Genomic DNA, 24,469 nt, shown 5'->3' with positions numbered 1-24,469 from the left:
CAATGGACTCTTAAGTGGGTCGCACACCGGACGCGCAGCTCAGCGCCGCGCCGCGCCACGTCTAGGACAACTGTCACCTGAAAATCCGATAACATCAGCAATTTTCTGATTTCTGTAAATAAATATAAAACTAAATGTATATTGCAGCACAGGGTTAAGTCCATATGTACATTAACTACGATTTGAGACACATAAATGTAAATTTAATATAAAACTATTTAAATGGCGCTCTGTGGCGCGGCAGGATTTTGAACACGGTCCTGAGCCGTTGCTGGGCGCCGCGGACAGACGCCGAAAGGCGCCGCCGGTGTGTGTACACTCATATGTGTTCGAATTTAAAAGACGTGGCGCTGCGCGGCGCGTCCGGTGTGCGACCCCCTTCAGGACCGTGCGAGAGTGGTCATCCAGTCTCTTTGGTAGAGAGAGAGAGACGAGGAAAACAAACAAGCATGCAAATGGAATTATCGCGGCCGGAAAAATTATCGAGCTCATTTTTTTTTATCGTGCGATTAATTGACTTATCGACTATCGCGACAGGCCTATAACCAACAGGAAAACGGTTATCCAAATAACAAAGAAGTCTACAACACTCACGTTACACACACATAAACTGCATAGCTAATGTTACAGCCACATTCTACGTGTAACAATCTAGGTAACCATAAACAGTAAAGCAACACACTTATATATCATTAGTTGACTTACTTGTCCGAGGTGTGTAAAGTTAGCTGAGCCAAAGAGAGTGATCCAGACTTTAGTTTCAGACGTTCAGCAAGCCCAGCTCTGTATTGACCCTTCGGTGTTCATTTGTACATCCAATTATTGAGCAGTTATTATGCTTCGCTCGCTCAAAAGCCATGATATCTCTCGTGGACAAACTAAAATCGCGCGCGCGCGTTCCTACTTCCTAGCTCATTTTCTCATGGGCGGAAAATATTCTCTGGGTGGGCAAAGCAGAGAAAGGGGAGGTAACATTTCTCCTTATAATGTCATAAGGAGGAGATTCAAGATCAGCCCGATTGAGCTTCCATTTTCTCAAAGGCAGAGAAAGATAGCAAAAGCTCGATTTACACCGATTGAAATTTCTAGAAATTTGGGGACCATATACAGGCTAGGGGAACTCATATTAATGTTAAAAAACCTCAGAAAGTGAAAATTTCATGTCATGGGACCTTTAAACAGAATAATGTTTTGAATTACACTTTTGAAATGCCGTGGGGCGGATTGGTTCAAGAATTTGTCTTCTAAGAGCGAACTGAAATGTGTTTAAGACAGTGATCTCAAACTCAATTCCTGGAGGGCCACAGCTCTGCACAGTTTTGCTCCAACCCTAATCAAACACACCTGATCCAGCTAATCAAGGTTTTCAGGATTACTAGAAACTTACTTGCAGGTGTGAGTTGGAGCTGGTTGGAGCTAAACTGTGCAGAGCTGTGGCCCTCCAGGAATTGAGTTTGAGATCACTGGTTTAAGAGATAAAAAGTAGCAATCAAGGATTAACCCATTGTAACAATCTTTCAAAGCGGAAAAGGGAACAAAGGGAACAGCTGCGTCAAGAACCAAGGAGCAAATAATGACAGTTTTACTGCTGGTTTCATTTCAAACAAGCTGGGAGTCGCGTCATCGTACAGTTAATTGAACAAAAGCTAAGTGAGTTTCTAAGCAGCACTAAACGTTGACATTTCGATTTTATACGACAATTAGAGGTTGCACATTATGACTGTTCGCACTGAGCGGATGTTACACTCATGCAGTCAATTGCTTTGAAGCAAAGGTGTGCAAGCGGAAGCCGACAATGTGAAGGGAGAGTCATCCGTAGAGTCTTGCTCCAGCCAAATCTGGGTCAAGGTTGTCTGTAAAAAGAGGACTCTTCTTCTGTCTTTTCTCGCCTTTAATTCTCTGCCTGGAACACTGGGGACTCACAGCAGACAGACGGCATAATAATAAAGCCCACATATGTCATACAAATTCAAATTTCTGTTGGCTTGAGGCTGGTTGCTGCTGGAAGTGGGTCAATACTCACATTGGTGGGTGCATAAAGTTATCTGACATCAGTCCAAACATACTGTGTTTTAATTTAGATATGAGCTGTTTATCACCTCTTCCTAATAAGTGGGTTTCATAACTACTCGCTCTCTTCGATGATATCTCTATATTTGCTCAATTAAACCGATTCAGAAGAGAATAAGAATTCATAGCACAGAAACTGACGATCGCTGTGATTCATGCTCTCATTAGACACTGAATATGATTATGATCCCCTCTCCAGAGCTTTCAACACAGAAGAACACAAGGCTAAATCAAGGATGATAGCACCGCCGAGGACCCCTCAGAACAAACAACTACTCGCCACCGACTCTTAAAAGATCCAGCTACCCAATCTTTCACCTGTTTTATGGTTGAGGTTTTCCAATTATCTTGAATAGGGTATCATTACTGACTATGCTAGCATTTCTATACTGGCAAGTGAAAATCTATAAATGAATGCTTCACAACTACACAGACTAGAGATGGGCATTTTTGTCAATTTCTCCTTTCGATTACTGACAGGTCTTAAAAAATAAATAAATAAAAGTTTTTTTTGGCAGCAAACATTTAATATGTGGTTGGTTCATACAGGGATACAAAAGTACCCCATGAGTAACATGAACTACTCTGCTGTATCTTTAAAGGAACACGCCAACTTTTTGGGACTTTAGCTTATTTGCCGTATCCCCCAGAGTTAGATAAGTCCAGACATACCCTTTTCATCTCGTGCATGCCGTAACTCTGTCTGACGCACCCACCGCTAGCCTAGCTAAGCACAAAGACTGGAGGTAAACGGCTCCAGTTAGCATACTGCTCCCAATTACGCCAACATTTTCCTATATACATGTTGTGATTTGTATAGTCACAGCGTGTACAAATAACAAGGTCACATGAGAGACAGCCATCTTCTAACCGTATGCATACTGGGAACTATATTCTCAGAAGGCGAAGCACTGCTACTTGGGCGGAGTGATAGATATACACATTGGTTTGAGTTCAATACTACTTTCGAACTGAGTTTCCCCATGACCCCTCTCTCTCCCCCGATTATTACCTGTGTCTCTCCACTGTCCTGTCATATCCAGCCATTAAAAGCCCATAAAAACCAGAAAATCCTTTTACAAAATAAAAGATTGGCTTTCTTTGAAATGCCTTCAACTGTGAACATTCTATGAAGATGCATTAGGATACTTCTGCACATTAGATGAATACACTTACATTAGCACATACAGTCTGAAAAGGGTCTGCGACACGAATTACAGGCACACCGCGGCACCACAGGTGCCTCGAGCCAAAGCGAACAATAGCGTGGAAGCGAACAGCATTAGCGATGTGGAGTAACGATGTAGGTGACCCACATGAAGAGACGTAAGGGCCTTCGCTAGAGGTGATAGGAGCACTTGTGCTAAGTGCAGATATGGTGGAAAGCTATATTTACTGACAGGAACTGAAAACCATTTGTCCTGTAGCTGTGTTATTAGCTGCTCCTTGTTATAAAATGGTAAATGCTCGGCCGCTCCATTTAGAGCATTTGTCAGAGCACTTCACTCCAGTTCTACAGCAGTTTAAACAAGGAAACACACCCTAGACACTCAAGCTAATAGGAAAAGCTTTGATAAACACTGAAGTATGTTTCTGTTCTCTGCCATGTGCCACCCACTCATTTTGCATTGTCCTCGCCAGCGGTGCCTGACTGCATAAAGACAAATGTTAGGTAGTATGTCAGTCGAGGGATAACTCATCCAATCAGATTATCTGACAGGTTGTCTTTCTCAGGATCTCTGCAGTGACTTCCAGCTTGTCTCCGACTGAAGAACTCGGGTGGCCAGACATCCATCACACACCAGGACATCTGGGAGCTCGATCCTGATACTTATAGGTGTATGAAACGGTGTGAAACGGTAAAATTATGTCATTCTATATTACATCCATGATCTATTATCAAAACATCAACAAATTATCAACATACAGTCAATCAAATACTTAAATGAAATCTATTTAATTATTATTTTTCATGGAAAGTAATGGATGGAAATCAAAAGATGCACAATAATTCTGTTATCAGTGTAAATACTTAATGTCATGTATCTCAACTACAAATCAAAATCAATTCTTATTGGATGAGTTATGTCTGAAGATGCTAAAATCGCACAACCCTCTTGAATATATGATGCACATGTATTATTGCAAACGACTTAACTCCTTGTCTTGACTTTTGCAAATTGATCTACAGAGGTACACTATAAATAAAAATCTTTACTCAGTGACATTTCGACCGCCACATGGTATATAGTCAAATCACCCAGCACTAGTATGAAATAAAACTAGAGTTCATCTATACAAACACACATATACGTCTGCCTTTAGATGTACTTATGATCAAAGTCTTACTTACACTGCCAAAACCTGTCTTTGATTATGGAATAGCATACATGAATACATACGCATATCTGTCTAAATCACCATGTCTAACAAAAGCTCAAACAATTTAAATGGATATAGGTCTTCAAGGAACATGTTTTTGACATGTTGTCAATTACCACATAGAACAATTATGACCCGTCTGTCACAAACAAAATCACATTTACAGTAGAGGAATTACAGCGGAAGTCAACCAGGCAAGAAATAAGCAATTTTTTTTTATTACAGCCAAAAGACTTAAACAATATAAATGTTAAAATCAGACTAGAGTGATAAAATCTGGTTAGCAGTGTTGCTATTGTTAACTAAAAATAAAACTATAAAAATAATTTTCGTTAATTGAAATAAAGCTGAAATAAAATAAAATATAGATGAAAAACAAACTTCAAAGTGACTGAAATAAAAAAAATTAAGTAATAAAATTACTATAACTGAACTAAAAATGAATTAAAGCTAAACAGAAGAAAATAAATGAAAAATGACAAAAGCACATCACACAATTACTTTGATAAACTTAAAATACTGAAAATATAAAAATAAAAACTAAATCAAAATACTGACAAATACTTTACAAGTATGCAAAAAATACTAAAATAACACTGCTGGTTAATGAGTAGTATCCAATTTATGATGTAGGTAACCATAATACAATATATAGCTAACCAAAAAATACTTTTCTGTGGTGATTGGCTACATATTGCAATAGAGCATTAATTTTATGGATCTTAATTAATGGATCTGCATCTCATTTAACACTCCTTATATTAATTGACATTTCTGAGACCAAGCTAGGCTGAAATATGCCAAATATTACAAAACAGGAATAACAGCATAAAACGACTGACAGCAAAGAAAGCAGCATTTACACTTAGTCAGAAAACCGCTCCTGCAGAAAATGGTTTCTGCAACAAAATAATCCCACCAGACTGTTTACTCATTATCATATCTCGAAGGACCGGATGCACAGGTGACGGAGAGCCGCTGCTCGGTTTGAGGATTCAGATACAGCTGTTGTGAGTTAATAAGACATGCAGTGGAGAGATCTGACCTGCTTGGCTGAAGAAAGCCTCAGGAGTTCATGTGGAAATGTGTTTGTTTGTGCGTCACTGACCTCTTTAGGTTGAGGAGAGCCCAGGGGACGCCAGTCGGGGTCTTAAAAGCCGGCAACAGCTTCTCTCCTAGTTCAACAGCTTTTTTCCTGAACACCTGAAGTGAAAGAAAGACAGACAGACACATTGAGGTTAGTCTAACCTCATCTACACAGAGCAACAGCAGAGCCGTGTAACCTCTGGCTGCCCCTGCCTTACCATAAACTCACCATATTTATTTGCATGATACACAGAGTCAGCTGACAGAAAGAGAGGCATTGATATTCTGCTGAGAGCTGGATTTGGGAGACGGCTGATAACAGCAGATAAGATGAGGGCACGCGGCCCGCTGTAAACCTGCTGCCTGTCTGTCATCTTCTGTCTGCTATCTGGCCCTTCATTCGACTCCTCTGACATTTCAAACCATCAGGGGCTGCAACCAATCCCTCGACCAGCAAATGTGCTGCATATCCGTCGGCCGCTGAGATGGTATCGTGCGGAACCAAAGCGGACTGATCCGACTTCAGTTGTTTTATCCAGAAATGCTAAGAGGTCTTTTGACATTTGTGGACCATATTCAACACTCAGAATTGTCTGTGTTTACAGTATCGTTCAAAAATGTGTTTTTCCTTTTTTTTTTTTTTTTTTTAAAGAAACCAATACTTTTATTCAGCACGGATACATTATTTTGATCAAAAGTCACAGTAAAGACATTTATTTTCCATAAAAAGATTACGCAACAAGAATAAGCACCAAAACATCATATTAGAATGATTTCTGAAGGATCATGTGACCCTGAAGACTGGAGTAATGATGCTGAAAATTCAGCATTGCCATCACAGGAATAAACTATGTTTTAAAATATATTAAAATAGAAAACAGTTTTTTTTTAAAAAATCATAATAATATTTCACAACATTACTGTTTTTATTGTATTTTTGACCCCGACCTTAAACTTTTCAACGGTAGAGGACATATTTAAATAAAATAAATTAATACATCTATATAAATATTATTTCATGAATAATATCCATGTAGATTTTTATTCAAATGTTTTAAAAAAAGTATTTATTGAAATAAACTAATATGGTCCACTTATTGCTTTAATTTTTACTAGCTATGGTGTGCCCACTAATATGATTAGCTATTTCTAACAACATATTTGTGTCAGAAAAATATACATTTGCATACTTCATCAAAAGTTGTGTATAAAAAAAATAAGCACATAAACTAAACTTGACTTTGAACCACAAACAATTGCACATGATATGAAAAATGATCAATTTATTTATATTCCTAAACTAATTTTTACAGCAAGACTACCACTAATAATTCAATAAAACCTTTGACAAAACGTTAACAAGCTAGACAACATTATATCGTCAATACAGTAAATTAGCATAATTGGTCAAAAATGTTCGATCTGTAGTTTTTTGTCATTAAAACACATGCTTATGATCAACAAACATAAGGTACAGGCACAACGCAGCACTGACCCGTACCTTAAGACCCTTATAAATATTAATCAAGGTTTCTTGCATCAAAAAGTTAGTTGTTCATCCGTTTTGACCACCTTTCTGACTCCAACAAGCTATTTTTTGCAACTGCACCTTTACGACTTTCATATTTAAATGACCAGCTTTCCATGATATGTAAACCCATTTAAGCAAATATTTATGGTATCTGTTGCAGGGGTTAGCTCTTTTGAAGGGTTACTTTGGCGAAGGAAGGATTTACTCGTCCCTCTTGTAATTCATCCTGAGAGTCAGAAAGCCCACAAAACAAAGGTCCCATGAGCCCGGACAGATCGCTGCATGAGAGCCTTTCACAACACGAGAGAGGAGAGGCGGCACAGACAGAAGTCAAAATTTATTGGGGAATAAAAGCAATGCACTAGTGTGAAGCAGTAGAACAATAATAATCACAAATCAACTGTAACACTGAAGCATGTTAGAGAGTCAATATCATATCTAACCATAAATCCCACTACTGAGCTCATCTACAGCTCTAAAAGAGGACGTCTTTACCTCACATTCGTCTGCTATTCGGAATGCATATCAAGGATGAGGTCAACACGAAGCGTTTTCCCCAGCGCCTCGCCGGCCTAGATGAAGTTTGTGTGCTCGCCCTTGCTACTTCAGACACAAGGTCAGCTGTTATCCTGTCCATGTGAATTCACTTAGCAGGTTGTCTGGATGGATGTCACCAACAGGCCCGCCACCTCCACCACATCCAATGCTTTTAGGAGAATGTTTACAGAACGTTTGGAAGTGAGCCTTGAACTGTCACGTACAGCCAGCATCCTTTCCATTCCAAATAACTGGTAACAGAAACAGCCAGCAACTCCATCAAAACTGCTTTTGAGATATTAGCAGCTGGCTTGAGTGCTCATCGTTTTTTTTATTACATACATAAATAAATGCACATATATTTAGCTAACATATGCAGGTGTGCATTACCACCTCTGTGTTTGCATTCACTTTCAACAATTCAATGCAACTTTGATTGGCTCTCCCATTACTCAGAGTAAGCAAAAGACGAACAGAGCGGCTCTGCTAGACATTTTCAAATAGACTGATGACAATGTTTAATATATCAAAAACAGACAGTCTATAATATAAATGAGAACTGATGGCCATAGCATGCTATAGATATTCATGTGGTCAATTTATCAGTGGAGTACAGAGTTTATACTGATTACATTAATTTAACAAATTACAAAATTAAGCATGATTAAGTGGTTTTTGTCTGTGCAAAACTTTTTACCATGATGCCTTAGTAATAAAAAAAAGTAGCTATTTTTTTAAAGGCATAGTTCCAAACCTGCATGAGTTTCTTTCTTCTGTTGAACACAAAAGAAGATTTTATATACAGTACCAGTCAAAAGTTTGGAAACATTATTTTTAATGTTTTTGAAAGAAGTCTCTTATGCTCATCAAGCCTGCAGTTAAAAAAAAAAAAAAAAAATTATGAAATATTACAATTTAAAATAATGGTTCTCTTTTTTAATATACTTTAAAATGTAATTTATTTTTGTGATGCAAAGCTGAATTTTCATCAGCAAGTACTCCAGTCTTTGGTGTCTTATGATCCTTCAGAAATCATTCTAATATGCTGATTTATGATCAATGTTGGAAACAGTTGTGCTGCTTAATTTTTTTTTTATAACCTGAGATACTTTTTTCAGGATTATTTGATGAATAAAAAGTTAAAAAGAACTGTATTTATTTAGAATCGAAATCTTTTGTAACAATATACACTACCGTTCAAAAGTTTGGGAACAATAACTATTTTTTTTTTAAGAAATCAGTACTTTAATTCAACAAGGATGCGTTAAATTGATAAAAGGTGATGGTAACGATTTATATTGTTAGAAATGTTTTTATTTTGAATAAATGCTGTTTTTATGAATAAATGCTGTTAACGTTTTACTCAATGAATCCTGAAAAAAGTATTCCAAAAAAATATATTAAACAGCACAACTGTTTCCATCATTGATAATAACTGAGTATCAAATCATCATATTAGAATGATTTCTGAAGGATCATAAGACACCAAAGACTGGAGTACTTGCTGATGAAAATTCAGCTTTGCATCACAAAAATAAATTACATTTTAAAATATAGAAAAAAAAAAAGAGAACCATTATTTTAAATTGTAATAATATTTCATAATATTACTGTTTTTTTTTTTTTTTTTGTTTTTTTTAACTGCAGGCTTGATGAGCATAAGAGACTTCTTTCAAAAACATTAAAAATAGTAACGTTTCCAAACTTTTGACTGGTACTGATAAAAAATATAAATAAAATCTATAATAATAATAATAATAATAATAATAATAATAATAATAATAATAATAATAATTATTATTATTATTATTATTTTTATTTTTATTGTAGATTATATAGTGTAAAAGTAATGCTGAGGAGAAATAAAACAAGGTTAAGCAGACTCATAACTTGAAGGTTGCTTAAAAACGTCGTGACACTTCAAGGTGTAAGTGCGAGTGTGTATGAGCCCGTACAAGACACAAAGCAACTGTTGGTCAAGTGCTAGATGTCCACTAAATAAGATAAATTGCCTTGACAGTGGATTGTGACCGGAGACCCTCACGAGCCTTTACCTAGATTACTGTTAGCACTACAGGGACAGGAGCACACAGATGCAGAGAGCCATCTGACCCTTTCAAAGCTCTCTGGATCAGTCTGATCCAGGTATGGAGAAGAGCGGACAAAAAGGTTCAAGAAAAAAATAAAATAAATAAATAAATATTCGCAAGCAAAGCTCTAAAGCTCAAGACAGCTTAGACAAAGGCTGACATTTACGCCACCGTGAGGACCACAGCTCACGCAAAGGGAGACTAGAAAGTGTATTTTGGAGAAATGAAACACGGCTAAACTAACAGCAAAGGTGCTGCATGCAAATTTAGAATTAATTTCAACTTCAAATCAGGTCACTCGAATGAAGGTCTTTTGAAAAATGCAAATTAAGTCTATCATTAACTTTAGGATAGCTTTGCACAAATAAGGACAGAAATGTTGAGGCGAATGTATTATTCCAGTAAACGTTATTATTACCAAACAGAAATAAAGTTTCAATATTTCATTAAACAGAGTAAATTTTCCACATAGATACTTTTGGAAACCAGATTTAGATCTACAAGATTAATTGCTGTGAAAGAAAATCTATTATCAGATCAATCCAAGGTAAACCGAGCAGACGAAACAAGGTCAACATTACCAAATGAAAATCCCAGAAGCAATAGCCCAGTTGAACTCCATTTACCAAATTAAAGGTGTTTAATACTTTTTTTTTTTTAACACACTATGTTTAATGGTTATTAACCATCCATGGTGGGGTTTTCTAAGGTGTTTGTTAAGTACTTAGTTTTAGTGATCTGAACCAGTGGCCAGCCATCATTAAATGTTGAACTTTGGCTTTGTTTGTGCTATGATAACTCAACTCTTATTTTGCTCTGATTTATTTCTTTATTTATTTTTATCTTTTGTTCTCTGAATGGTAATAACATTGCAGCAGCAATTGGGCAATACAATAAAAAATACAATAACAAAAATAAAAAAAATAAATTTAATCAATTAATTAAATCAATTAAAATAAAATAAGCTTTTGTGAAAGTTCAAATTGGCCAAGAGAACGGTTCAAGCTCATCGAAGAAGAGAACAGAAGGTATGATAATTTGATTACTGGTTAACAGCATTCCCCTGACATAACATCAGAAAGAATAACGAACAAAGTGCGTAGATTCAGTAAGGGATCGTTGTCAAAGTTGCATTAAATTATTGAACAACAACTATGAGCTATGTTCTCACAACACTGTTTAAATTGGCACAGAAACCATTAATGCCATAAGCTACATAACAGAGCTCAACAGAAGCACTCAAGCAGCCGGACGCTAAATAATAGTTCGAAAGAATCACTTTTGATGGAGTTTCTGGCTGTTTCTGTTTCCAGTTATTTCGAAAAGAAAGGATGCGTACTGAACATCACCCAAAGCTTTTCTTCTTTACCAACCAATGTCAGAGCTTTAGAGCCCTGAAAAGCTCAAATATAATTGTCATTTAAATCTCATTTATAGAGTTATTTTTTTATTATTATGTAAATATGTTAAAATTGATTAGACTAAACACTTCAGTGCCCTCTGAAGGCATAATTTTAGGTTGTTTGGTGTGTGTGTGTGTGTGTGTGTGTGTGTGTGTGTGTGTGTGTGTGTGTGTGTGTGAGAAAGAGACTGGTGCTCAGTCATACGATACATAGCCTACATACATACCATGCATACCATACATATTTATTTTTCATGAAAAAAAATATGAATCATTGTGTAAGTTTAGCTATAGCTGTATATAGGAGTGCACACACAGGAGTACACAGACACTCACACAAACAAAAATACAGAGAGCGAGATTTCATACATTTCAAATCATAAAATGTATGAAATGAGTGAATTCTCTGCAAACTTGTGCTACATGGCATGAAATATCGATTTTCAGTAAGGTCTGAAGTGAAGAACTACACTTGATATCTTTCTGGCCTAACAGCATGTAGAGATACAGAGCAGTCGCACATTAATAATTAAAAGCTCACAATTAACTGAAACAAGACTAAGAAGCTTAAAAAGCAGAAGAAAAAGAGTTGTGTGACATGACACACTACAGTGCTAAATGGCTGTCACCACTGACACAGACAGCAGAAAGCATCATTTGACATCACTTAGGGTCTGGTACAGTAGATCATGTCATCAAGCGAGCAGGAGACACTTCTGAAAGTAGCACCTGAAAGCAATTAATCTGAACACTTCAACATATTTATCTTAAGTCAGCAGAGCGAGGCAGCTCTAGCCCACGAGGCTCAGCCTTTAGCTCCAACAGTGTGCAAGAGCAAGACAGAGGAAGGGAAAATATGACCACAGAAAAAGGGTGTATAGAGCCAAAGTGAAGGACACCATTAAACCCACAGGAACCTGTGTCACAGTCATCTCATTATCAGAACATTAGTGACCATCAGCTCATGACAGTTTGAACCCGGTACAAGTAAAAGATGTGTCATTTAAGTGATACATCATGGCTTCTGCAAATCACTGGTCTGGAAACGAACAAGAATTGCAGAAATACTGTAGATAAAGCAACAGCACAGAATAGCCACTCCCAACTTGCAGACAGCTTTTTACAGGAAGAAGAGTCAGGGTTGTTTCACTCAATGTTAACGGCTTCAAGCAGTTCATGAGTAGTTGAAAAATGGCTCCCAGTTCGTTTGAGTTTAAAGTGAGACCAAATATTCACTAGGGTTCACATCTGGACTCTGAGCAGGTCAAAACATGAGACTGATGGACTTGTTCTCAAGCCGTTTCTTGGTTGACTTGCAATGTGGGCAGGAGTGTTGTCTTATTAAAAAAGAGAATCGGATCATTCCTCTTTAGATAACAATTTTTCAATTGTTGGAAGCAAGCCATTCTGCAATATTCTCCTGTGCTCCAAAGCATTAAATGATCTTTCACAGAGAAGCAGCTCACCAATACCAGCAGCTAAAAAACTCCCTATACAATGACACCTCTTCCTCCATACTTCACTGTGCTGGAGAAGCATTTATTATTACATTTCTCGGCAGACTTTCAAAGACATTGCTCTAGAGCATCACCATGCAACTCTTGTTTCATTGTGATTCATCACTCCACACATAACTTTCCATATTATGCCATTCTGTCTTTGATGATTTTCTAAGAAAGCAATGGCTTTTTATAGAGCATTTGCTTAAATTTAGTTAATTTCCTGACCAATAATTTGTGGTTAGGACAATTAAAAGCTTAGTGTTTAGCCATTTAGGGCTTGGCTTATTTTTCTGGCCCAAGATGTATACGGTCCAATGCACTTGGCAGAAGGCACCAACATTTGCTTTGCCAATAAATAAAATGGACAGACAAATGTAATAACCTGTGCTGTAACAAATATAATAAAATAATAAATAAAAAACAGCTAATCTCCTTTTGTAATATATAAAATATATGTATTAGCAATATATCTGCTTTCAGCACCTTGTTCTAAATGTTGCCAATGGCTTTCCTCTCAGTCACCTACCAGTCAATTCTAATGCATTTCTAACTGTTCTGAACAGGGGCAGTTACAACAAAACCTTACAGGGAACTATGTTTAATCAAAAAATGTAGTCAGAGAGCTTCCTTTATGAGTATAATAGAAAGGAACTAATCTCTCTTTTTTTATCTTTAGGGAAAATATCATAAAAGTGATGTATTCAAGATATGTACAGAGAGAAGACTGCACTAAATGAATAATGAAACCAGTGATATTTCCCCAAGGTTGGATTCAGATACCTGAGTATAAGAGCGATCGCTCATATGAACACAGTCAGTAAATTACACCCAGAGCTCCAGCCAAAGGCTTTCCTTTGGCTGCAATACAAGACGTGTTGTAATAACGGAGCAGCCTGCACACATCTGGTCTGTATAGTAGCACAATCCAGACGCATAACGCGCAGATCTCTAACTGATGTCTCGCAAACATCTATGTATGAGTCTAATACTGTAATGTATATACTTCAAGGTACTAATTTTCACTTACAAAGCTCTACATAACCTTAGTCCTACATACTTTTCTGACTTATGCTCCTGTTCGTTCCTTACGCTCATCTAGTGCGGGATTGTTAGTCACTCCTAAATTTAGTCTGGTGACTTGCTCTTCCTCAAGACATCAGTCAAGCATCCACCCTTCTCTCCTTCAAAAACCTCTTAAAAATACATTTTTCCTCTGAAAATTACTCTTCAGTTCTCAGTCTGTAAATTGTGCCTTATTATGGATATGTTATTTGTTTGAATCCCTCTTTGCTTGTATCTTTAACCAAACTTTGTACGCAACATCTGTATATTCTTTCTGCCCTTGGTATGTGTATTTTGCTTTGATGTCGATGTTTAATGTAGTTCTGTTCCTTATCTTTGTAAAATGACCTTGAGTGTTGGAAAGGCGCTATATAAATAAAAATGATTATTGTTGAAGCTTGTTTCAAACTACTCGAAAAAGCATGTTTTTATCTTAGCACCAATATGAACTGATTACAGTAGAATTTAACAGCTAGATTCCTATTTACAGGTCATGCAAATCTGTATATTTTTCAGAATGAACCGTTTAACATTTATTAAACTTTTCCCCAAAAAAATCTTACCGACACTAAACTTTTAAACGGTATAGTTTAGATTTTATGATGATCAACTTTTATCATTTATACAGTAGTAGTTATAAAGAGAAATACTTTATTTTCCAAACACGTCTGCTGTTCTTTTTACGCAGTAAAAACACTATCAGTGTTGTTGCATTTACGCTGCTTCTTTACTTATCGCTGCTCAAAGCAAGCCTAAAACTCACCTTTTCCAACCTTATTCAGTCTGATAAAGAACACAACAGAGATTCGCCGACATAATTATGCTTCCGCTGACTGGTGCTCATCTCTGAAATGAATTAATTCTGCATTAATGCCAGAGTTTGTCTGCCAGATGTGTACAGCAGTGTGACAGACAGCTGAGGAATAATTGATTCCTCCAAGGCTGAGCAGGCATCTTTTTAATAGGACAGATATACGGTAACATGGGGCCATTGTGCTTATAATACAAAGGGGATGAATGGGCATCCAGGCAGAATGAAAGCAGAATTTATCAGCGGCGGATCCTGTTGCAGCTCTTTTCAATAGGACACTGAAGTCTCTGTGTTCAGACACACTGAGTCGGTGACATACCTTGACATTGTGACATGTCATATCAAAGAAGTGGATGAGGAAATTTCTACTTGCAACAAAAAATACAAGCTTAACAATACCAGTAAGCTAAAATTAGCTAGAAAACACATCCCTGTGATGGTCGGCACCAATATTTAGTTGTCAAGGGCATGTCTGGAAATGATAACCGGTGTAGTCATACCGTAGCCATTCAGATGAAAATGAGGGGCTGGTTGAAAAGACAAGATGGATGGCATAAGATGACAGGGATGAAAGATAGATGGAGAACAGGCTTTCAGCATTGTGATGAAATAGGCCACAGGGACGCACCTGTGCTCACTGATAAAGTAGAACTAGTGAGAACGTAGAGCCATACTGACCCTGAAAGTCATCCCTCGCCATATCAAAGGAAGAACAGGAAGCACTGGTGTGATTTCACAGGCTACTGCCAAACTCAAGAGTAGGGTTGTCAAGTTCCAGTACTAAAATAATATTGGTAGTACTTCCGCCAGGTTCACACATACTGTTCCAGTGCGTATAGTACGGGCTCATTGTGTTTTCCCATATAACATGTTTGCAGTGCACAACTGATCTTATTCATTATTTTTTATTTCAAATACAAAAGTTGTTACTGAAAAATATTTTTTTCAGCATTGTGATTCTCTCGTTCACAGTGCATTTAAACAATCTTTCATAGACGCATTCACATTTAAACACACTAAATTTAAACAACGTATTATTTAATTCATTACTTCTATAGCTTTATATAGGCTAATAATAAGTTGCTCACGCGCTGCAAACTGAGTATGTGTGAACCTGGCCTAAGTTTGGCATCCGCCTACAGGCTGTCTGACTGCAAGATGACCATTGCTGAACACTTGCACATGTATTTGCTGGATGAAATGAATCTTGGTCAAATTATGATGAAAATTCAGCTTTGCCATCACAAGAATAATATTTCAAAATATATTAAAATAGGAAACATTAATTTGAAATATTTCACAATATTACTGTTTTTATTTATTTTTTGATTAAATAAATGCAGCCTTGGAGAGAAGAAGAGACTTTATTCTAATATATATATTATATACATATATTAGTATATAGTGTATGTGTATGTGTATGTGTATGTGTATGTGTATGTGTATGTGTATGTGTATGTGTATGTGTATGTGTATGTGTGTATTATATATATATATATATATATATATATATATATATATATATATATATATATATATATATATATATATATATATATATATATACATATACATACACATATACATACATACATACACTATATACTAATATATATATATATATATATATATATATATATATATATATATATATATATATATATACACATATACACATACACATACATACACTATATACTAATATATATATATAAACATTTTATCATAACGACCCCAAACTTTTGAATGGTTACCTGCATCAAGTATTACCTGTAAGAGATAAAGAGCACAATCACAACAGAATGAAAAAGACCATCAAGTCCTTCATGTGCTGACCTTTACACAAAGGCTGCCACAAAAGGCACACTTGGATCATTCTTACCAGACGATAAAGTGGTCTGAAACCACCAAGATCAGATTGAAGGAGCCACTCAGGGACAGGAAGAAAGGAAGGGCTGCTTTACGCACACCTTTCAAAACACTCTGTGAAAAGACACATTTTCATTTTCCTCTCTATTTCTTCTGTCTGGACAAGATACATGTGTGGAAGGTGGTCAATTCAAACAGAGAACTCTGAAGTTCTTGAGTCTTTGTGACTGATTCATAAAAGGTTTGGCTCAAAAGAATCATTTGTTTGTGAATCATCCAACAGTGACTTCAGCTTTTGAAAATGAACGAGTAAAATCTGCACACTGTTTAACTACTCCCTTTATTTTCAAAATAAAACCGCAATGTTTCTGTTGGACATGGCCCATTTAGCGCAATATAAATCAGACTGTAAGCTCACAAAATACGATTTGCTTTGCCGTAATTCAGAATAGTCTGTACAACTTTGCATCTCAGTGTTCAAAACAGGCTGATGAAAATGGAACAACTCTAGACTATCAATAAATATTGTGGAGAAGAAACCCTTGATTTTTTGTCTTATAATAGACTTTGTTGCATTCAAAATGAAGACGGGAGCCATGCTAAATCTGATGATGCAAGTTGGTGACCTTTCTGGAGAGGCAGACAACGAACAGAAAAGGCTGCCATTGCATTCGGCTCTAAATGAGAGCGGCAAAATAAAACCTGCTGTCAAGCAGAAACTCTCGCTAGTGTGTTACAGCAAAGACTTTAACCTTTAAAGAACCCACAACAGCCAAAGGAAATGAGGGAACTGGAGCAGAGTGATTCCATCAAACATCAGCCGATGAAATATCATGCCAGCTTATGTTGTGTCAGTGTGCCCAAGTGGATACACTTTAGAACAAGTTCAGTCACTTCCTGAAAAAAAACAAAAAAAAAAAACACTATGATACAGTACGCTTTTACTGTACGATGTAAATAATCACATAATTTTTTGAGGTATCTGACAATTTCATTCAAGCTGAGTGCAGAGTATACTGCATGAGTCTGACAAACAATAAAAACACAATGTGAATGGGTTTTCCCGAGGATGGTTGGGTTTCGTCCCATAGAGCAGGACTTCTGAATATTGGTATGAAGCTTTCTCACAGAGACGGAAGAAAGACTACCAAACTGACATATCAGAACTGACCAGAGTTGGCTTTATTTTTGAACAGTAGAGTAGTAGGCTATTAGCCTGGATGCCAGCTGAACTTAGCCCCGTCCACAAAATTTTTAGGTCGGGAACTTCGGTCTGGACTTGATCCGTTGTGGAGCAATTATGCTCGAACCAAAACTGTTCGGACCAATCCAATTGTCAAGGCGGGCTTTATACGATGATATGGGCAGATGATCAACAGTAACGTAATAATCCACGTCATCAAAGAGCGCTTGGGTTGAATTCGTTAACAAAAAAAATGACTGCCGCTGGAGAATTGAGATTTCACGAGTTCACACTTACAAATAAGTCAGATAGAATAAATGCATATTTGGCGTGCTGTCTGAGGAGAGGGCTCCGGGCTCGGTATTCGGCCCGAACCCAAAGTACTCCCCCCGTATTCCTGGCTGTGGAGGAACAAGCCAAGAGTGAGTGGAGGGATGCTGAAAACTGTCAAGGAATGTTAGGTGAGCTGACAGAGTGAATAAATATATGCTTCCTCTCATGCTGATAGGGTAGACATGGTAATTGTTTGATGGCAAGTTGATTGGATTGATTATTTGAACGTGCTCCTCCTGAACTTTATGAAACATCATGTGTAGATTCCACCATCGCGTCTGTTATAGAAGATATCAACAGCACATTCATTTTAAAAGGGGAACAGAGAACAGCGATCAAGGCATTTGCCGATCGGAAACATAAATGAAAAACATGTCACTTACTCCATTGCTCTGATTGGTTGTAGGTCTATCCAATTGAGTGCAGAGGCATTTTCTTTCCTGGTTCGGTTGAAACACGCCCCAAAATCACAGCCCAATGGAGCAGTATCAGACTCACATTCTGACTAGAATCTGAGTATGATTACGTCAGGTTAGTAGGCTATATAACAACATCCTCACTATGCAAATGTACATAAAAGATTAAAAAAAGATGTACCATGCTTTTACACAGTTTCTAAATGGTCTAAACACTGGCCAATACAAGAAATCTGAGCTGTGGCTCAATGGATGGAGTGCCATTTATTTGCTCAAGTGACATGTATCTAAAACTACAGCAGCCAATGAACTGTAACAAACAAAACAGCCTCGCTCGGTTATTCAAACAAAAGATTTGCCAAGTAAAATAATGCAAAAGCTTATGGGAGGAATAAACACAAGCTGACATTAAAGTGAAGAATTACATAAGGGATCAAAAATCAATGTGAAGGCGTTAAGACGTCCAACTGGTAACTGAGCTACAGGACCTGCCAACAAACCTATGAAGATCTGGTTCTTAAACCAGATCAAGCTGTGATAATCCTTCCAAAACTTCCACCGATGTGTGACCCCTTTCACATAAACCAATTTTCGCCCTGTCAGGGTATCCCGTGGTGCGAAAAGTCGAGTGAAAAAAACACGGTGGGATGCGTTCCTGGCAAAAGGAAGGAATACAAAGTAATGCGCAAGATTTCACAGAAAAACTGAGGTTTGGCTCCAAGAGCTCGTAACAAACAGATTGCAACAGTAATCATGCTTAACCTAAATACAGCATGCTGCATCTGAAAATACTACGGCCTATTAACGCTGGAGATTAAGCAAGTGGCTTCTAAACGGCCTGGGCTCGGTAATCCAATTATGTTAGTTCAGGACTAAATGACCAGAGCTAACGCAGCATAAAATGCCTGAATGGAGACAGGAAGTAGAGCTGGATGTGTCTGTCTAGTGCCTTCATGTGTTTTCAGGTTGTATTTTTGACGTAAATTAGAGGTATGTTGTTTAGAGATGGAAGGTTGACACTGCAAGCCATGACAGTAATGGTCAGACACAGGTGGCTTTTAAGACTTGCCTTGTTGAACATGTTTGGGAAGGGTCGGCGTTGCGGTGATGAAACTCAGTTTTTCTTGCCAAAACAAACACCCTGACAGCAGTGCCAAGCCTGAGGGGGCAAATCTAAGCAGTGAATCATGAATAAAATGCGATAAGAGGCAGACAAAAACAATAAAACCGGAGGACCGGATTCGGCATGTTCGAATTAGAGCTTTGGCCAACTGTGAACGGTTCACTTCTCCGCTTCAATGAGCGCCAGCTCATGTCCAATCAGACACCTGCAGAGCAAGGAGAGTCAGGCCAAACACTCTGAATGCAAACCTCTTCACCTTGCAACCTCTCCAGACAGCCACCTGCAGAGCCGGGCATTTGCGAGCGATCTCGCATGGCAACAGGTTGGAAGAGTCAGGGAATATTAGAAAGCAATCAAAATATATGCAGTGTTAAAAATTTTCTTGAAAACCGAACCTCAAAAACATCAACCGATGGAAAAGAATTCAATAAAACCAGCAAGTGGCACACTTATTTCTGATTGTGTTTGTGTTGCTGGTGATATAGTGTGAAATTGAAGCTTAGCAAAGCTTTATTTGAGCTTCGTCCAGCTCAACTGTGAGGGCTGAAATGAGTCTGATCCCTCCAACGGTCTGTCTCAGCATTAGGGCCTGACTTTAAACCCCAATGCTGCAAAACACAATAAGCACAGGAGAAAAATGTGTAGTAGAGAAAATTTGAAATACAGGACCAAATGGCTATAACTTAAATCAATTTACTCAATAGGAATGAGACATTTACTAGTCTAAGCTGGCCATTTCTCGTACGAAAACAGATTTGCCAATGCAAATTTTGCCCTTATCAACGTGAAGACTCAGAGGTCAAGTGGCTTGACGGACAAGCCATTTGTGGAAAGGGTAAACGAAGGAAAGTTTTTTCATATAAACTGCTTGGAATATTTTGAGCATCCAAATGAAGTGGGCTTTCATTTCCCCTCACCAAAACTAACTCATTTGTCATGTTAATGGACTTTTGGTTTTCAGGTACAGACTCACACAGCGTTCCTGATGCTCCTCATAGTTATTTAGAAAGCTGCAGCATTTTTTCTTTCTCTAGTATCAGTCAATACACTTTTCCTGTGATTACTGTGTCAATATGAAGTGTCTCTCCCTGAAGCAAGCTTATATTTAGCACACTTTACAATAACAGGCTAATCAGACCTGAATTGTATGGTTGTAAATTGGCCATCAGAACCACATGTCTTATCTAAACAGATATTTTAGCTATGAAATATTCTTCAAATAAATCACCAGGACTCTTGTCTCTAAAATGTGTGGAAGAAATATTATAGCATAACAAATCAATCGGCAATGTTTCGATATTAGGCTAGTAAGTAAAAATTTAGAAAAAAACAAATCTAATCAATGCTAATTAACAATGACAGAAAACCCAATTAGGAATTCCCATGTCTGACAAACTGTCGCCTATGGAAACACGATGAGACTACAATCTGATACAAGTCCAGGGAGGCCAGTGAAGGCTTTTCTTCATCTTGTGCTCTGCAGCTCGTCTCTCAGTGCTGATAGCCCTTCAAATGTACCAAAGACGGATATAAACACAACGCCCGAGTGCAGCTTCCTCCTGAGACATCTGCCTGTTCTTTCTTCTCTTGCCTTCTCTCTCTGCCAGGCCTGTTCTGAACAGCATAATTCATAAAAAATAGACCATTCTTGTCAAATAGATATGAGTCTAATGTTTTCCCAGCACTTTGTGTGTTGAAAAAAATGTCATATTCTTTAAGTATGGCCGCCGTTTTATATTTCTGAAATGTGAAAACACCGAGCTGAATATGAAGGAAGTAACTCTAGGGACGGGAGATAAATTGGCCTTGCTTTTAATAGTAGGAAAGGCTGGTCCAATGGGAACCAGAAGGCCATGAGAGAGGGGGAGCAGTGAGTCATCCGTGCAAATGTACAAAAAAATAAATTTAATTGGCTGGGTATGCTAAAGAACATCAGCATCTGCTATAACACTGATTAACTGCTCAACCAAGCTCACAACATTAACAACACAAACAGGCCATTATGTGGGTGAAAAACTCAGACGTACCTGGTCATTACCTGATTAAACCTCACGTCTCAAGTGGCACTCTGCCTGTGATTTGTGATTATGGCAGAAGAGTGTGAATTGCTAAGGATAACAATCCACACTCTTCAACAAACACACGCTGAAGACACGTGACGGGATATGAAGAAGCAGGGACTGCGGCAATGAAAACTTCAGAAGTGCTGACAGACCAGAGGAAGCTCTGATAGAGCGCTTGATGGACAGGAATGATTAAGATCGATTATGAAGATGTAGAAAGAGCTGGGTCAGTTTAAAGTCTTAGATGAAATAGTTTTCTTTAGAGGAAAAAGGTGAACTACATTTCCAAAAGCACTACTACACCCGCTTGTCAGATATTAAAATCAAATAAAAAATAAATAAATATAAAAAAATTAAATAAAATATATACAAATAAAATCTATAAAAAAAAAAAAGAAAAAAAAAAGAAAAAGAAAAAAAGTACAATTCTTGAGCTGTAGAAAAATGTTATGAATTAATAAAATAATATATAAATATACATATACTCACACAAACATAATAAAATAAAATAAAATAAAATAAAATAAAATAAAAAATAAAATAAAATAAAATAAAATAAAATAAAATAAAATAAAAAATAAAATAAAAAATAAAATAAAATAAAATAAAATAAAATAAAATAAAATAAAATAAAATAAAATAAAATAAAATAAAATAAAATAAAATAAAATAAAAAAAAATAAAATAAAACAGTGGTTCTCAACTCCAGTCCTCGGGACCCGTTGCTCTGCACATTTTGGATGTCTCTCTTATCTGACACACTCAGTTCAGTTCATAGAGTCTCTCTTAACGAGCTGATGATCTGATTCAGGTGTGTTAAATAAGGGAGACATACAAAATGTGCAGAGCAGCGGGTCCTGAGGACTGGAGTTGAGAACCACTGCAATACACCTTTTATTCACCACGTCAATCAAGTCTAGGTACTAGCCGGGTGTGTGTATGGCTTCAAGAAAGTACAAAGAACATTTAAGACTAGTGGATTTTACTGGATGTACTAAAACAGAAGAGAGGTGCATGACGGGACGGTGAGAGATCTAGTGGAGCTACGGTTGAGACGGAAGTGCTGAAACCTAGAGATAAATAAGTGACAGCCTGAGCTTTTTGCACTTTTACATCTAACATACCCTGTGAAAGAAGCCCGACGAGAGATGGATCGAGATCACAGACATAAACCTGCACTTATCACCACTTACCACCTGCGCTTACGTTTCTGAGGTTAATGTGAGAGGCATGCTGGGGCCACGGGCTGCCATCCGAAGACTTCACAAACTTGTGAGTTTCAAAAGAAAGACTTCAAACTATTTTTTGCACTGAGGTTCTGTGTTTATTCTGGGCTAAGGTATGGACAGAATAACTTTTGCAATTTACACTGACTGGTCCCGACTGGAAGCTCACTTGTTTTGTAAGCCAACATGAGGCCCCGTGTTGTAGGGCCCCATACTGTACGAAGGAAATTGCTTGTCATGCTCTATCAGTGGAGGGAAGATCTCTCGCTAATAACAGGTGCACAGAGCGTCTGGGGTATTCACAGGAATGAGCCCGAAAACAAGTCATTTACCTCAGAGCAAGAGAAAAATTATGCATTTAAGGCTAAGTAATGTTGCTTTATGTGATGCTCTCTAAAGCTTCATTTCTCTGCTCGTTGCAATCAAATTGTTGTGGCGGCTCAGCACAGCTGGCAACAGGAGTGGTGTTAATAGGCATATGACTTCCATCACGATAAAAATACGGTGCCGAGAACAATCCGAAAGCAAGAAATGGGCAAATTAGTGTAATTGAAAATGGCGCATTAAACAACTCATAGAGAGCTCTTTGTTGTCGGGAAGAATGGCGTTTGCATTATGCGAACGGTACACAATAGCCGTGTCACTCAGCGCAGCATGCCGGCATTAAAGATGCATACGGCGGATTCAGTATTGTTTAATGAACTAAAAGAATGCTGCATGTATTTACAGTAAAGATGTCTACTGACAGAAACAAACGACTGTGGACCGAGTGAGGATGATTAATTTAATCTGCCTACTGTAAACAAGTCAAATGCATTTTTAATCATTCAGGAACAATAACGGCAAGAACGAGCCATCGGCCCACGGAATGCTAATGGGCTGTAATATGTTTGAGTCTCCGAGACACAATACAGAGAAATACCCGAGTTCCCACCCCAAATCCTTCCAGAAAGAATATTTGGAGACTACTGCAGTAAGACTGAGAGCGTGAACGAAGGTCTGGACAGCAGTTATGATGAAACAGATGTTATGATCATTAGCACTGACGGCATCATTTATCCAGCCTTGCCGTGCCTGCAGAGCTCAAGCGAATGCTTCAGAGTTCATGTAATTATGTTGCTTAAGCGGCTTTTATCAGATCGCCATAGTTTGGAATTTGCTTGCCAGCTAAAATGAGGTAGTAGGGCTTAGTCACATGGTTTTAGTGTAAACACGCAACCAATAAAAGCACCTACGCATGCCTCATTTTTGTCCCTCAGATCAGGAATCCATGTCAAAGCCCAGACTCCAACCATTTGTCCCGCTAGTGCAACTGAAATGGTGTTAGAAGTTGCTGGTGCACCAAAATCACCAATTCACAAATGGCACAATCCAAATGGCTTTACAGCACCTCTAGAATTAAGTTATTGTCCAGCTAAAGAACGTTTTTGATTGATTCACTTCCATTGCAAAGATCATTAGTTATTAACTTAGGGGCCGCTTACACGACACCGTTCTAACCGAAAACGGCCGTTCATTTACACGACAACGGTGTTTGGTGGCTCGAGAACGCAAACTTTGAAATAGGTTCCAAGGTGCAAGTTTTGAAAACATTTGAATCTACGTGTAAACTTCAAAAACGTGAATCTGTGAAAACAGTGCACATGCATATTACATGTTTAGTCTATAGATATGTGCGTTTGAATATGTATGTATGCAGGCACGTGTCTTTCTTTACAAATCTTTCTTTCAAGTCTTTCTTTACAAATCGCGGATTCACAATAGAGCAGTATATTTATTCAAT

At 37.6% G+C, this 24,469-nt stretch overlaps 1 protein-coding gene across 1 annotated transcript in view; it reads right to left on the bottom strand.

The window, feature by feature from the left end:
* man1a1 (mannosidase, alpha, class 1A, member 1) overlaps positions 1-24,469 on the bottom strand; it is a 107,430-nt gene that overhangs the window by 33,961 nt on the left and 49,000 nt on the right. The window contains exon 5 of the mRNA XM_079889371.1: positions 5,561-5,655. Coding sequence (XP_079745497.1) covers positions 5,561-5,655 — 95 coding nt within the window. The remainder of the gene's footprint in view (positions 1-5,560; positions 5,656-24,469) is intronic.

The sequence above is a fragment of the Squalius cephalus genome (assembly GCF_949319135.1).
Source record: "Squalius cephalus genome assembly, chromosome: 12".
Lineage (NCBI taxonomy): Eukaryota > Metazoa > Chordata > Actinopteri > Cypriniformes > Leuciscidae > Squalius > Squalius cephalus.
This window is presented reverse-complemented; position numbering and strand designations above follow the sequence as displayed.